Below are 15,585 nucleotides of genomic sequence, written 5' to 3'. Positions count from 1 at the left end.
CATTGCGGCCAACAACAATATCACAGGTATAATTCAGTCTGGATTCAGCCTAGGAATGCCTTAATTCAGCACAAGAAAAACTGCCTCTGTAAAGCCATTGTATATCACAAACATTAATGCCAGGAAGCTGAATGTTCATTGTGTAGAGTCCCAGAACTGTATTAATAAGAACGCACACTGAGGACATTATATTGTGCAGTCTCTTCACACTTACAAAAGCAGGAAATTATTTTTATGGCCAACATCTTCTGTTCTCACAATTTGTCCTAGCACACCAGATATATGCTGTATGAAATCTTCCACTAAGACTTACAGAAAATAATACTAGCTGCAGCTGGTGAGTAAAAATATCATAATGGTTAAGCAAAAGTTTCTCTTTGAATATTCTGGGTGTTATGAAGTTGATTTATATTGTTAGAGGTGCACAAACTAACTTTTGATGTTACTCTGAAAACAAATGAACATGGAAAAAAAGACTCCTTGGGAATTACAGAAGGAGAGAATTATAGTAAAAATGATGTCAGGTCCCACACTCTTGATTTTCCTTCTGTGGACTATCTGCTGTCTTCAACCTGAAGAAGCCCATAATTGCTGAGAACATTCACCACAGACAGCCAGTGTCCCTGCTGGCTCCACAGCAGGTTTATTTGTAAAAGTTACTGGAGACGGAGGCTGAAAGGGAACAAGGAAGGGCTAGAGACAGATCAGACTGTCTATGTAAGGCTGTGACGGAGATCACTGTTTAGGCAGGAAGATGGTGCAGACTGTGTGGTTAAGGTGGAGGAAAGCTGTGTAGTGCCTACTCATTCTCCAGAGCTGAGTGACAATGTGAAAACCAGGACAGGGCAAAAAAAAGTCAGCAAAAATCCCAACTCAGCAGATGCAGTGGAGAATGTAATGCTACAACACACAGATAGGGCAAAATGCTGCAGCTTATCTTCTCAGGAAAACAATTTTCTGCAAGGACATAAAAACTGTCCTTTACTCTCTACAGAAAACATGTATGCACTGAGCTCATGTATGACTCCTCAAGACTTACTGCTTTAAGTCCAGAATAGAGAGGCAGAGCTGGTTCAAGACGATGGACTGAAGCTCCCTAGGAACAAAGGACCGTGATCACCAAACTCACTGAGATCTACTCCAAGGATGACTTCTTACTTTTTTTTCCCCTTTTTCACATACATATGTTGTCATATGGCAAAAAAATATGAGAATGACCAACACACGACAGGCACTAAGTCACACTGCTTAATGCACTTTAGCACATTATGGAGGTGCTCACTTGACATCAGGACAGGCCCAGCCAAATTCCCAAACAGGACAGACCAGTACAGCCCAGGGAAGGGGAACAAAGCCTCAAAAGTAAGAGAAGGTTTGCCTGAAGAAAGTGCTTGAAGCCAAGAGGATAACAGGAAAGGAGAGAACAGCCAAGAGAATAAGGGTTGCAGAGAAGTCAGAGATCAAGCAAATGCCACAGATAATGACATGAAGCTGAAGAAGGGACAGAGAAATGATGAAGGAGACTTAAAAACACAGTTACAGTTTAAGGGGAAAAACAAGAGGGTGAAAGAAGAAAAAACTCTCATGTGAAGAAGCAGCATCCCTCAGAAGATACAGTGATCCTGTGATCGCCAAGGTATGTTTGTTTCTGAAAGATTGTGTATCTGCGTATATTTTGTGATTTTTAGACTGTCTAGTAGAGTACTAAGCTAATAATAATTTTTTTCTTTTGTTTGAACTGTTCATTAGGAGGACCAATGTGAAATAAGACACAGAAACTTTCTGGTTTTGGGTAACTAATCCAAAGCCTGCCAGACAAAGGTGACTGATGCCTGTTACCCGAAGCAGATGTTCAGAGACATCAGTGGGGAACTGAACAGACTGTCCAACCTTCCACCTGCATCAGGAAAGCCATCAGAAATAGCACAGTGAACAGCAGTTTTCACAGAGTTCAGGAAGTCAGTAAGAAGAGATTTTCAGCTATGATCCAATTACAAAAGCTGTCTGCATCGAGGCAGGGCTGAGCAACCTGTGTAGCAGGGGGCAGCCTGTAGGTATACTTGGGACGTGGCCTAGTCTACGTGTCTGTCGACTTCTGACTCAAAGGAAGCCAATTCAGTCATTTTCCTCTGTAAAGGACAAAATAATATTATCTGACAATCCTCTGCAACTCATTTTTTAACAGGAGCCGCCTGGAATCATGGGTATGTTTGAAAAATCAATCTCTATGCAAATGGAAATGTGAGAGTTTAAGATACATATCCTTGTTTGGTGCACTCTTTTTGACATTAAAATGAATTCCAAATATCCACTGATAGTTCTTGTATTGACCGTGTATGAGACAGACTTGCAGTGGTAGCCTTTAAGAGCAAATACTCAGGGACATCTGAGATACCACAACCCCTTTATGTAGTAACAGTACACTTCGTGCTAACATTGAAGAAAAGGCTGAATAGTAGTCCCTCAATGAATATGCCAAATATACGGTTATATGTCAGCTCTCTAACAGCTATTATGATCTGTCAAGCATATTAATAAACTTTACAGTTAAAAGAAAAAGAAAAGAAAATCTGAACCCATTTTCAGGATATTGTGCTGTGAGTGAACACTTAACAGAGTAAAATCCTTATGAAGGATTTGTCTGCAGGGAATATGCTAAATCAAGCCCTTTTGAACTTTTGATTAAATAATTGATGCATAATGCAGAATGTATAATATATGCATCCTTTCCCCATAGTTGCCTGGAAACCCATATGGAACTGTACTAGCAGCTCCAGGAGCATTTAGTCTCTAAGTCGCTGGTAAAGACAAAGGAACAAAAAAGTTTTTAAAATCATTAACTCATCTTTCTTTCCATTATTCAAATACCGCAGGATACCAGAATTAGTAACTTACACAATAGTATCATGACTCTTGTAATATAGAGTGCTTTTTCTTTTTTTAAAGCTATATCGCTTGGAGCCGTGTGAATAATATCATTCACTATATAACTGAACTATAAGACTCAGCTTCCGTAAAAATAGAAAACAAAAAACACAACTAATATTTCCAGCCTCCATTTTTATGTAATAATAATAAGCAGATCATAGAGTATCCAAGATGGTCAACAGAGAAGAATAAAAATAAGAACTCAAAATGGTGGGGTTTTTTTCCAGATTATAGGATTTTTAAGCTAATCTCATAGAAGACTGATCACTGAGGGTTTAGAAGAATATGAGACTGCCATGATCACAAATTCAAGAGGCAGATTGTTTCAAATTGCAGCCAAGCAGACCTTTTGCACTTCTCAAGTAGGCAACATTGCTTGTCATTCAGTTTGATTGCTCTGTGGCCCAGCCTGAACCTATCTTGCGCTTTATTGCTTCCAAGATGGAATGAAAAACATGATAAAAACCAACAATGAGAACAGAGCACTAACCATGGATACCTATGGTGATGAAGGATTAAGATATTTAATCTAAACAATTCTGTAATCATGGTAATTTGGTGGCTCTGTTTCTGATGGTGATCCTGAGAAAAAAAGAATGAGGGGCAATCACAAAATTGCATGGGCTATACAGTTCTTGAGAAGTAAAAGGCAGGATATTGAGAATGAATGCCTCCTGCCATGGCAGGGATCTTCACGGGATGCTTGCACACCAAGGATACCACCATCGAGCATTCCTGGTGCACTCCGTTTCATTTTAAAGAAAATAAATACTCGCTGAGTCAAAGAATGGCTTTATACTATGGTGGTAAGAGGTCTTGTTTAAGTAAAGAGGAGCAGTTGTCAGTTCCTAAATCAATTAACACATAAACATGAAAGATTTGGTGGTTAAATATCAACAGAACAGACTGGCACACTTGTGAATATCCTCTAGCTTTGTGTTTAGAGAACTTCTTTGGATATGCAAGATCAGCGCATATTTTGTCATGCAGAAGAGAAAGTTGAACCTGGATGTCCTGGTGACTTCCTCAGCCACTGGGTAACACAGAAGTCACAGCACCATTTCCAGTGTGGAATCAAGACTTTCATATCCTTTCCTTTTACTACAAGTACCAGATACTGTGACTTTTCATCTTGTGGTAGATGGCATGTTGAATGGGATGGGATAAAATATTTTAAGTGTCAGCCCAGTATAGAAAAAACCCCACCCAAACTCTAGTAATTTTATTTAGGTTTAATCAAATAATTTTTAAAAAGTGCTTGCCATCCTGACAGGGGCCATTAGCTCACACAGGCTGGTATCATTTGATACCCAAATTGTCAGTTTCTAGGACAAAACCAGTTTCAGCAGCTTCCTGTAGCGTTACAAGAGGTATAAGAGTACAGACGGAAAAAAGCTTTAAGAAAAGCATCTAAAAATAGTGTGTTTACAGTAACTGCCATTCATTTTCAGTGGGAAATTATTATATTTCAGGAGGGTGAGAAATTATTCTAACTTAAAACAAATGTAAAAAGGCAGATCAGATCAGAGAGGCACCCAAGTGCATGTATGGAAATTAAGCTGACATGCCTACATGCCTTAGCTGTGACTACTTAAGCTCAGAGGAGGCAGGAGGAAGAGCAGGGTGGAGGTGGAGGAGACTGTCTCGGACAGTCACAAGGTCTCCATCACAATCATGGCAGCTGCACCGCCTATGTGGAAACAGCTGTACTACAACTTGGATACAACAAAACAATGAAAAAAAAAATTACTCACACAGAAGAATATTGAAGGGAGAAACAAAGACACGGAAACCCTAAGGTGTTAGGATTAAACTGCCAGAGAAACAAGCTCCCTTTTTGTCTGCATTAATTAAGCCTCATATAACTATCAATCACCAGCACGGCTTTAGATTCAAGCTTTCAACTGCCAATGATTTATTCCGATCTAGGGAAATCAGCAAAATCTGCTTTTTGCAGCCAGAGTCATAGAATAATGTTACAACACAGTCAGGAGAGTTCATCAAGGACAGCAGTAGTTTTCCAGCTGTACAGGTCTGTATTAGTGAGTGATGTTTAATTGTATGATGGTTTTGATTATGATATGTTGCTATGTTCTACTCCTGCTGCCACCATAGCCCAGAGGGAATTTGCACATGAACATGATATTTCATCATGTTTTTTTGTATAAACAATTGGGGTTTAATAAATTCACTGAAAACCAAATATTAAAATAAACCAACTGCACAATGATCACTGGGGATAACTATATATTGTGCTTTTCGGTGGTTCCTGAATACTGGTGAATGTTGAAAGATACATGCGACTGCTGTCATTGGTCCTTCATGCCTTTTTTCAGAAAAGCCTATTATGCTTCTGTGTCTGAATGCTATGGATAAAGAGCTGTTATCAACCTTGTTAAGATGGCATTTTCCTGGCAGTAAGGGGAGCTGAGCAGGAGTCTCTATGGTGAGAATGTATATCGTGTGCTCCAAAACCTGCTCCGATGCACTGGAGGTGAAGTGAAGGACAATACCCTGATGTTTGACTTCGTTAGAGCAACAGTGGTTCGCAGGGTTTTCAAGTTCTGTGACTGTTGCAGACCTCATGGTGCTCACCTGTAGTTTTTCCATCTCCCTCCTTGATTCTTGCAGCATGCACTACTTAGCTTTAAAGCACATTTAGAAAATTTAGTTGATGATGAAGTCAGCTATTCGCATTTTGTGCATTTTGTACAGACCGGAATAAACATGTAGCATGTCTGATCAGGTTTCTGCACCTGCTTCCTATCTGCTTTTATTATCCCAAATAATGAAATTTAACCTCAAATGGTTAGGGTGCTGCTATTTCCGAGACTATATCCAACACTATGATCCAGCAGAGCAGCAACAGTCAGCTCACACACTCCTGCTTTACATTCTGAGATCTGAAGATGACGTAACCACCAGCAGCATTTTCTCTGGGGTCCGTCTGTCCAAGACTCTTGGCATTCATTTAGAATTATTCATGCCCAAATCTCAAGATCTTCTCAAGACTGCTTTAGTATTTCTTCTATTTTTTTCTTTTTTTACGGAAGACGTATCTACACCTTGTGTTAGTATTTATAACTAAGAGAAGACTATTGCTATTGCAACAGGTCTATTGCTACTGGAGTTCTGCAAAGTAATAAGCAAGTAGCCTGCAATCATCTCTTTCTGTACCCACCACATCCTCAAAAGTCCCTGCAATACCTACAGTTCCTCTTTTAATTAATACCAATTTTAGAAATTGTCAGCAGAAATAGCGAAGGATAAAATGAGTTTATATTTATGGTGCACTAACAAAGCTTCCCAACTTTTAGGATTTCTGCATGTAGGATTTTGCGGGTCTCTTACTTTTGGGGTTTTTGTCACATATTGCATCCCACATTTGGGCACTTAGCAGATTCAGAGGTGTGCCAACAATAATTTGAAAATGTTACTGTTAGTTATTTGTAGCGTTAACATAGGCAAAGGGGAATGCTTAAGTTTGCAGGAATTTTTCTTTGAAAGATAACATCAGAGCTTTTTCAAATTTATCTACTTATCATTTTCTGAGTTCTTAAGAAGAATTTCTTGCTTTTCTGAAGAATAAGGCTGGACTGAATTCAGTTCTATCCTGTTTGACAAATAGTTGCAATGACTGATACCGATTTTTCTCACTTTGCTGATTTTATTTAAACTGCCTGTTGGTTTAAATGCTCAGAGAGATTTTTATAAAAGAAATACTTTTCGCATGCATAGTAGTTTTCCAAAAGTTTTATAGAATTCTCAGAAAGACATATATTTGCAATTTCGAAGACTGTTGGCTAAATATTTTTAAAGCAGTCTTCCTCTTCTGAAAATGAAATAATTCCATGGAGCAATTAATTTGATCAACAGTGTTAGTACTCAAAGTGCAACACATGTAGTGAGCAGTATTCTGGTAAATGGTGGTAAACTCTCACCTCCTCTATAATCTTTGGCCAGATAGTTTAACTAGTTTCAGGAGAAATGCAAGAGAGAATGGCTCTCGTTGCACACTGCCTCCTTCACCAGTAAAACCCAGCCTGCTGCTGAAGGTTTCAGCAAAACACCCTTTTGTACTGAGAGAATTCACAAAGGAGGGCAGGAGATGAACCTGTGGCTGTGTCTGCATTAAAGACAGCAGAAACAAACAGTGTATTGTTTGTGATAAGCATAGCTGCCTCTTAAATGATACCCTGTGACTGTCTATGCTAATGGGCACCTTCGGGTAAAAAAGATGGTGTTAATAAAACCTCTGCTCTGCTTTCCTTGGAACAGCCACTTCTGGCACTCAAAGCAGCTCTCTGCTTCCATCCTCATACACCTTCAGCTTGTAGCCAAGAGCAGCTCCCTGCAATTTATTAAATTAGCTCTTTAAAGGAATCCCTTAAATACACTCTTTCCAAGCAATTTTTTCCTAGTAAGTCTGGGCCAGTGTGCCAGGGCAGGGCAGGAGAGCACAGCTGAAAGAAGACAAAGATGGCTTGAGTGACAGGAGGTGCTATGCACTGGGAGTGGAGCAGAACTGCCTTTGAGCTTTTTCTTTTTATATTCTCCCCTAAATGAAACAGCTCAGATGCAGCAGAAATGGTTTTTTTCTATGTCCCCCTTTTTTTTTTCTCCTGAGCTTACTATTGGGTGGTGCATAATGGCAATTTCTGTAGGGTAAAAAACCCAAAAGAGTAGCTGACATGAGCTGGAGGTCTGATATTAACCATTTCAGGGCAGTGCTCAGTTCAGTGGCTCTATGTTTAGAAGCTCTGTCTTGGACAGCCATTGCTTGAAATCACATCAGGTGAATGAATGACTTCTTTTCCCACTAATAAGAGAAAGCCATCTGGGAGAGCAGCAGTCTACTAGAAACAACTAGAAGAAAACTGTACTTGATGGTGAAAAGACGCACGCAATCCAGCCCATTCCAGAGCAACAGACATTATTTCTTAAGTTGCACAGAACCTTATTCTTAGGACGACATTTTAAGTTCTTCCTTTTATTTTTCTCTTCAGAAGAGGTTGATACAGCATAAGTCTTGATATAAGACCATCAAATCACTTCTCCTACATTATCAACAGCAACCAGAAGGCAAGCACTGTCCATGAGCAACTTGGCACAAGCTGGCAAACTGAAGGGCATGTGTATTGGTTCTCTGTGAAGACAAGCAATAGTTCCAAAAAAGCAGATCACAGTTGATAAGTAAGAGGAACAAAGTTAAGATTAACAACCAGTATTTTTAGCCAGCCAGCCACTCCCAACAATAAGGCTATTGCACCCTTAGTTGCTTTCATTTGCTTTGTATACAGTTATCAAAGCAATTAGTGTTACGACTTTCCTATCACTGTCAACTTAATTGGATACTTTTGTCACCTCAGACTATTGTATTCTGTTATCATAAAAATGAAGTGAAAAATTCATCCTTTTAAACATAAAATTTAAAAAAATAAAATAAACAATTGAATGCAACATCATAGTGTCTTTCAATGCATTTCCTCCTGAATGGGAGAAGCCAGCCGCTGGGCAAGTACTAAACCCCTCCTGGGTTTTGTGTCTGGCAGCCTGCTTATAATGTGATACTAATCCTTTAATTCATACTTCAGCTAAACACACATTAAACACATGAGAAATGTGCTACGGAAGTGATTGAACGACCAGCTCCATAGCTAATAACCCAGTAAATACTCTCCAAAGTCTTTTCCACCACAATTTGGCCTCTCCAGTATGTTTGGACAGCATAAGCTAAACATTTCCGTAACAGGTAGACGTAACCCCCAAACTAGGAACTCTCTCCAGGGCGGTTAATCTTTACTTGCAGTGAGCATTTCTTAACATACTTACCGCTGTGTGTAGCACAAGCGTAGCCAGGCTGTCATTCTAGTTTAGATATGAAGACTGAAAAAACTTGTTTTCTCTGCATTAGGCCTCTCCCTCCTGCTACTGCTGACAAGAGTTACCCTGGTTAGGATTTTTTTTTTTTTTGATTCGGTGTGGAAAGGTCCGGTAAAACGCATAAACCAAAAGCTGCCATTTTAAGTATTGGCATACTTTTTTGGATGGAGAAGAAATGATTTTATATGTATTTCCCCTTTAAAGTTCACAGCACGTGACTGTAGTAATAGAAACTGCAGCTGTAAAGGAAGAAAGACTGAATCTCAGAAGAAACGTTTAAAAAGTCACTAATCAAGTGGGAAACTTCTCAAGAATGAAGCCTAGACGAAGAAAGACAGACATGCAGAGGATTACAAGCAGGTTCACCCTCTTAGAAGAGATGTCTCTAGCTGGCCTTCTGGAAATAAGGGGGCTGACTGACATTGCACTTACTTTGCCGCACCCCAAATAGACAAGGGCTGGAACCACCACTTCTCATGGAGCTGCTATAAAAGCATTTGATTTGCAGGATCTTGCTGGAGCCTGCAAATGTTATCTTACAAGAAAACTGGAGAATGTAGTTAACATGCTTATTAATTAAAGTTGTGGCCTGCATCATGACCCACCCTTCTATGCCTGAATTGCTGGCATGTTTGAGACAAATTCCTTATATAAACAGGTTAATATTTAAAATCTGCCCAGGCACTCTAATTAGTGTCCTTTGCAATACCAGATCAAACAGTCCCAGTTTGTGACTCGTGTGAAGGACAGACTGGGGAGTGCAATGGAAAGCTAATAACAATGGTGTATGAAGGAAGCGCTGACATACTTACAGTTGCATTTCTTCTGAACAAATCTAAGCTTGCATGCTGTTCTGTAGGTGGACAAACGAATGCGATCCAGATCCTGAGCCCCTAGTGGAAGAGAGTAACAGCGTCATTTGTATGGAATATGACCTGTGCATATCTTTGCTAGCAGGAAAGCCTGAGAACAAAAAGGACACATGAGCTGACTCTGTTTAATAATTTTCAAGGCTCTCCCCTTTGCAGGGAGAGTAGAGAGGGGTGAGGAGAAAGAAGGGGAATGGCAGGAGCTACAGTATTAAAAGACTTTTATAAAGAAAGGCAAGGAACAGTCAGCCCACTGCCTCTGTCACTTTGAAGAACAATCTGGTCAAGCTGCAGGCTAAAAGACACGCTGGCCAGGCTCCAACAGCAGGGAAAACCTCCATCTAATTTTAATATTTAACAATAAAGCTCATAACAAATATCTTTGGCTGACATGTCTGCTCAGAACAAGGTATTGCCAGTAAACCAAGTAAGAAAAAATATCGATGCCATGACAAAAAGACTGATAGCAATCTGCAGAAGGGGGGCAAAAATAATGCAAAGGGTGTGAGGCCTTTCTCTATTTTGCAGAGGTATGTTCTCTGCAATGGAGACCTCAGAGGGTCAGCTCTCTGTTTCACACATAGCTTGGCCCTGGCTGTTCCAACTTAAAGATCTGGCAACATTTCCAAAGCAGCTGTCCAGGAGATGAGTATAAACTGACTGGTAGCTACTTCACATACAAGTGCAGCAGAGCAGGACCAGGATGGGGGCAGAACCTGGCACAGTGTCTTTAGGCCTCCTGCTGCTTTGTACCACTCGTAACACTTCCCAAACCCCCCAAAAGTAGATGAGGAGATTGTGATTTAAATCTTTCTCCTTTGTGGCTGGTACGTCTTAAAGAAGTGTTGCCTCACAGCTACAATACGGCCTATGAAATACAAGACTGCTTACTAATTTTACCACACGTTCAATGGAAACACATTCAGTTACATTTTTGCGTATTTGCTTTTTCACTGTGGTTGGCCCTGTAACAGGAGTAAAACCTGTTCTATTCAGTTGAGCAAGGTACCAAGTTACAAAAACCAGAGTTTCTCAAGGAACTGTCCGCATGAAACACATCCAAACAAGGTACAGTCAGGCTGCAAGAGAAGTGGAGTGGAATATGGCCCTATTCTGCTTTTACACATGCTTCCTGAACGCTTTCTCTAAGATTCCTCTTGACATTATTAGATTGGCCGCTCAGTTGCCCTGTTGTACATGTGGCCATGTTGGCATCGTTCACCCACACTTTCTTAAACAATCTGCCATCCTTTGGACCCAAATTTTTCAAATGTGCCCTGACCTGTGAGATGAAAACAAGAATGATACTCTCCCCTCTCCACAGACTCTGCTCTTTTCCTGACCGAATTCTCCCACGCAATCTTCCCAGGGCTCCCAGCTACTCCCTTTTGCCCGTTGGCTGTCTTAACACCATCTGCTTCTGGGAGAACCTACCTTTAACTACTTACCTTCAGGTCTGGAAAGCTTTTTTTATTTTTTTTCATCATATGCTTTATTGTTAAATTACACAGGTTTTTCTCTTCTCCATTAGTATCTCACTGACAGCTTTTGGAAAACTTCTTAACTGGTAAAGGGGAGGATAATGCTTGTAACACCTAAGTCTTTCCTTTTTTAACAGGACCAATGAGTAAAATGAATTTAACTTTTTCCCTCTTAACTTTAGTGAAAGCTACTAACAAAAGCTTCCAGTGCTCCTTTATAAAACTTCACCCTTTTAACAAGATGTAAAGATTCAAAGCAAAATGAGACTCTGGTTCATTGAGCTTCCTAGGTTGCAGTATTAATCCTAAATAAACGAGTTTGCAAGCAATAATGTTGCTTTTTTTCTTTACTATTTACACACACAGTGGATGGTATTATTTTAATATTATTTTGGGAGTAGGTGTTTTTGCTGTTAAATCCCTGGAACAGACAATTAAATTTTACCATGATTCACATTTTGCCGCAGTCAGACATCTATTTTTCAAATAACTTCTGTAGAAAAGTGACTTCACTTACATGGACAGTCCTGAAAAACAAGTGGAAAGATGTGCAGGACTGAGCATGGCAAAAGAGACTGTGAATTTGTAACTTGCCTACAGGACTGCCAGTGGCTGCTCCTTCCTTTTGCCCACTGGCAGTGTTTCACTGTTTCCTTTGAATATGCTCATCTCATGTAACACTGTTTGCAGTTTGCAAAAATAACAAAGAAGTGATACGTTGCAAGCTTTGGCTGCTGATTTCTTGCTGGATAATACGTGCTGGCAGCAAAATAGTGATGTACATTTTGAACTTCTTTCATCAGTCTGGATATACCTGAGCATGTCAGGGAAGACTAACGGTAGCCTAGTGATTTGACATCCAATGGTGCATTTTGAGATATAAGACACAATTTAAGTTTTAACCACAGGATTCTACACAATACGATATTGATTATGATACTAATTCACAAAGGTTTGTAATCTGGAACTAGAAAGAGGCCTCTTCTGAAGGAAAGGAAACAAAAAAGTCAAACTAAACTTCTTTAAATACAGTGAATATCACATAGTGGCCCAAATCTAGAGTAAGAGTCAAATCCATCTATTCCTTGTTCAGATCAAATTTCCTACTTTAAAAGGCAGGAAAAGTTGCATTTTTTTTTTTTCTGTCTTGTGTAGTCTGGAACACGACCCACTCTCTAAAAGTATTGTGGGGTTTTAATCACAGACATGCAGATATGACTGCAAGAACCTAAACCACTGTCAAAAAGTCCTCTGTATTATGAATTTTCTTCCTCTAACATCGGCGGGTTGTGGAGTTTAACTTTTTATCATAAGCTTATATCTGTTATAATGTCAAGAAGCTCTGCATGGCCAACAGTATGTAGGGTGTGTCGAGCACATGGGTTTTGTTAAACGTGGATCACGTGGGCCTGCACACAGCTGAGGGCACCTGAACGCAATGCCAGGATGAGCTTCTGTTTCAGGGAAGGAATCCACACAGGAATCCAAAGGACTCTCAAAATGCAAAATTCAGTGTTGTATGAGTATGGACATTTCTTCGCCTAAAGCATATTTAGTTTTTCACAAAGACTTAGTATTTCCCCCTCTTTTTACCTAGTTGGAACCCAGTTCTCTGTGTGCATGCGTAATAGGAGGAGGAAGGGAGGAGGCAAATAGAAAAGGGAAGCACACATGAGATAAACCAGACTCAAGTAAATACATCAAAATACTAAAATGAGAAAGAAAAAGTAATAAACAATAACAATTTGTGTACAGTATGGGAAAATAGTCTCTCCTCCACCTTTAACAGCTGATTGTAAACTTTCCCAACACCTCCTTAACTCCTCCAAAACAACCTAATAGCAAAACAGCCTTCAAAACTGTGGGAACAAACCATAAACCCTCACGGCAAAGTCTTAAGCAATTATCTTCCATTTTAGGAATATTTCAAACTAACTGAAGTTAATGGAAGTTGTGCTATTGACTTTAGCTGATACAAGCTCAAGTCCTCTCTATAATTCTAATTTAGAATATAGTATGTTCTGATAATGGAAAAATGCATCATCCAAGTGCATCATCCTTTTTTCTTGGTTTTTTTTTTTGTTTTTTTTTTTTTTCTTCTGGCCAAAGAACAACCCCTCCCTCCACTGGTCCAAGATGCTGTACACAAGGGACAAGAGAAATATCCATCCGAGTTGCAACAGCAAGCCTTGTGTGATACTGAAATAATTACAGGGCACAATGGAGCTAGTGGACACAGTGGAATGGGCCAAGACCGATCTCAGCAGGCCATGTGAATGAGAAGTCCTTAATCTGGAGAGCTCAGGAGCATAGATGTAGGGCATTCGGTCACCCCTCGGCTCACCCCCAGAGAACAGTCCCGAGCACGTTTAATTCACCAGCACAGACCGAGCCCTTCAGTGCGCATAGCTGCTCAAGTCCCAGTAATGCCCATCTTAGTCTCCCCCAGAAGACGGGGGAGATGCTCTGTCATTTTTCAGTATGTTGCAGGGGACAAATAATAGGAAGCTTAGTAATTACAGACAGAACTTAGGTAAATCTAGTAACAGGGTGACAGTCTCCAACTTCATCTGTAATAGAATTTCCTTGAGAAATGGTGGATTGTTCGTAAAAGAAATAGACGACTGTTGAGGGAACTGCAGGAACATTGTTAGTATAGTACATCCCTGACACACTATTCTGCAGGGAGCACAAAGCTTCACTAGAAACTATAAAAAATGTGCTGAAGCGGGGTATGTAGTATATGAGTCCCTGTACTGTGTCTGGCTGGGATGGAGTTAACTTTCTTTATAGCAGCCTGCATGGTGCTGTGTTTTAGATTTGTGGCTAAAAAAGTGTTGATAACACACCAATGTTCAGCTATTGCTGAACAGCGCTTGCACAGCATCCAGGCCTTTTTGTTTCCTACTTTGTCCCCTCCCAGAGTCGGCTGGGGGTGGGCAAGAGGTTGAGAGGAGACACAGCCAGGACAGATGACCCCACCTGGCCAAAAGGATACTCCATACCTTAAAATGTCATGCTCAGCAATAAAACTGGGGTAGGGAAAGAAGGGGGTGGGGAATTTTGTCTTCCAAGGTGGACATTGCTTGGAGACTGGCTGGGCATCAGTCTCTTTTGGGAGGTGGTGAGGGACCACCTTTGCAACACTTGTGGTTTTTTGTTGTCTTTTTTTTTTCTCTCTTTCAAGCTCTTAACTGCATCTCAAGCCATGAGTTTTCTTGCTTTTGCTCTCCCTATATTCTCTCGATCCCACTGGGGGCTGGTTGGGGATTAAGCAAGTGGTTGTGTGGGTGTTTAGCAGCTGGCTGGGGTCAACCCACTACAGATAGCTCCACTAAAAGATGTAGTCTTTTGGGGACCTTTATCCCTCTTCATTGCTACCTGTGTATTGCAGTATTTTTGTCTCAAGAAGCTACTGATTAAAATAATACAATCACAAAATCTGATGTAGAAAATCCTTCTCTCCTGTAATTTGGTCAAATCAGCCCATTTTCCTGTAGTTTTGGTCTCATGACATTAAGCCATTTGTGAAATGGAGATATAAGTTACCTGAGGTTGAATGCTTGCATAGATTTTACTGACACTGCATTACAACTGGCTTGGTCTATCACAGCGAAACATTTCTTGGAAGTACTTACGCATTTCTGCAAACAGCTGCCTTCTTTCTGCCATGGTATTTCCTCTTTTCCCACAATCTTCAATCATTCTGGAAGACAAAATCATGTGAAAATATTGAGCATTATCCCAGACTGAACATATGTACATAAGCATCCATAATTGATCCCGGAGAACCTTTGAGGTTGACTGGTGCTCCGTGTGTACCCAATGCCTTTTGCTAGCCTCTCTGTGGCACAGTTTGAGGAGAAGCTGGTCCCCAAATTGTCCTCCATTCCCTAGACTCTGCTTTCAAGCATTTGTTTTTCTCTCCTCTCTCTCCCAAAGGCAATGTTCAGTTTTTCTGCTTGATGTAACTAACTGACTTACATAACACAAGCTCTGAAATTCATTTTAGGTTTTCTTAAATAAGGAATCTTCAGTTTAAATTATGTAAGAGAGAAGAAATCATAAAAGATTTGAATATTACTTTATAGCATAGAAAATGCCTTTCTAGCCAATTCTGGGTGGAGGAGACAAAAAAATAACACAACAACTAAATCTCTACTCCACAACATAATACTCTCTATTTACTCAAGCAAATACACTCCAAACATTCATTCAAATTCAAGACAGTACGTCTCTGATTAAATGAATTCCAGTAAAAGGCTCAGAAGCAAGAATATATTTTCCTTCAGTTTTCAGATATAAAATCTTCAGAATATTTTGAAGAGCGCTACTGCTGGATAGAGCACAGAGAAAAGAGGCAGCTTACTTCACAGCCAGAATCCAAACCATAAAAGACTAAAGCCTTCAGAGTAAAGATAAAC

General features: G+C 40.1%; 1 protein-coding gene across 3 annotated transcripts in view; it reads right to left on the bottom strand.

Moving 5' to 3' along the window:
* DTNA (dystrobrevin, alpha) overlaps positions 1-15,051 on the bottom strand; it is a 99,136-nt gene extending 84,085 nt beyond the window's left edge. The window contains exons 1-3 of one of the 3 annotated variants that reach the window (XM_010574373.1): positions 14,954-15,051; positions 14,800-14,867; positions 9,624-9,704 (exon numbers count right to left, since the gene is read on the bottom strand). In XM_010574373.1, the coding sequence (XP_010572675.1) occupies positions 9,624-9,704; positions 14,800-14,867; positions 14,954-15,051 (247 nt within the window). Of the gene's footprint in view, positions 1-9,623; positions 9,705-14,799; positions 14,885-14,953 lie in introns of those variants that run through there. The other 2 variants (XM_010574372.1, XM_010574374.1) reach the window with 2 other exon arrangements.
* Positions 15,052-15,585: the final 534 nt, after the last annotated feature.

This window comes from Haliaeetus leucocephalus, unplaced genomic scaffold, assembly GCF_000737465.1.
Source record: "Haliaeetus leucocephalus isolate CR32 unplaced genomic scaffold, Haliaeetus_leucocephalus-4.0 Scaffold428, whole genome shotgun sequence".
NCBI classification, from domain to species: domain Eukaryota; kingdom Metazoa; phylum Chordata; class Aves; order Accipitriformes; family Accipitridae; genus Haliaeetus; species Haliaeetus leucocephalus.
The sequence above is the reverse complement of the archived record's forward strand: the minus strand, read 5'-3'. Positions and strand labels throughout refer to the sequence as shown.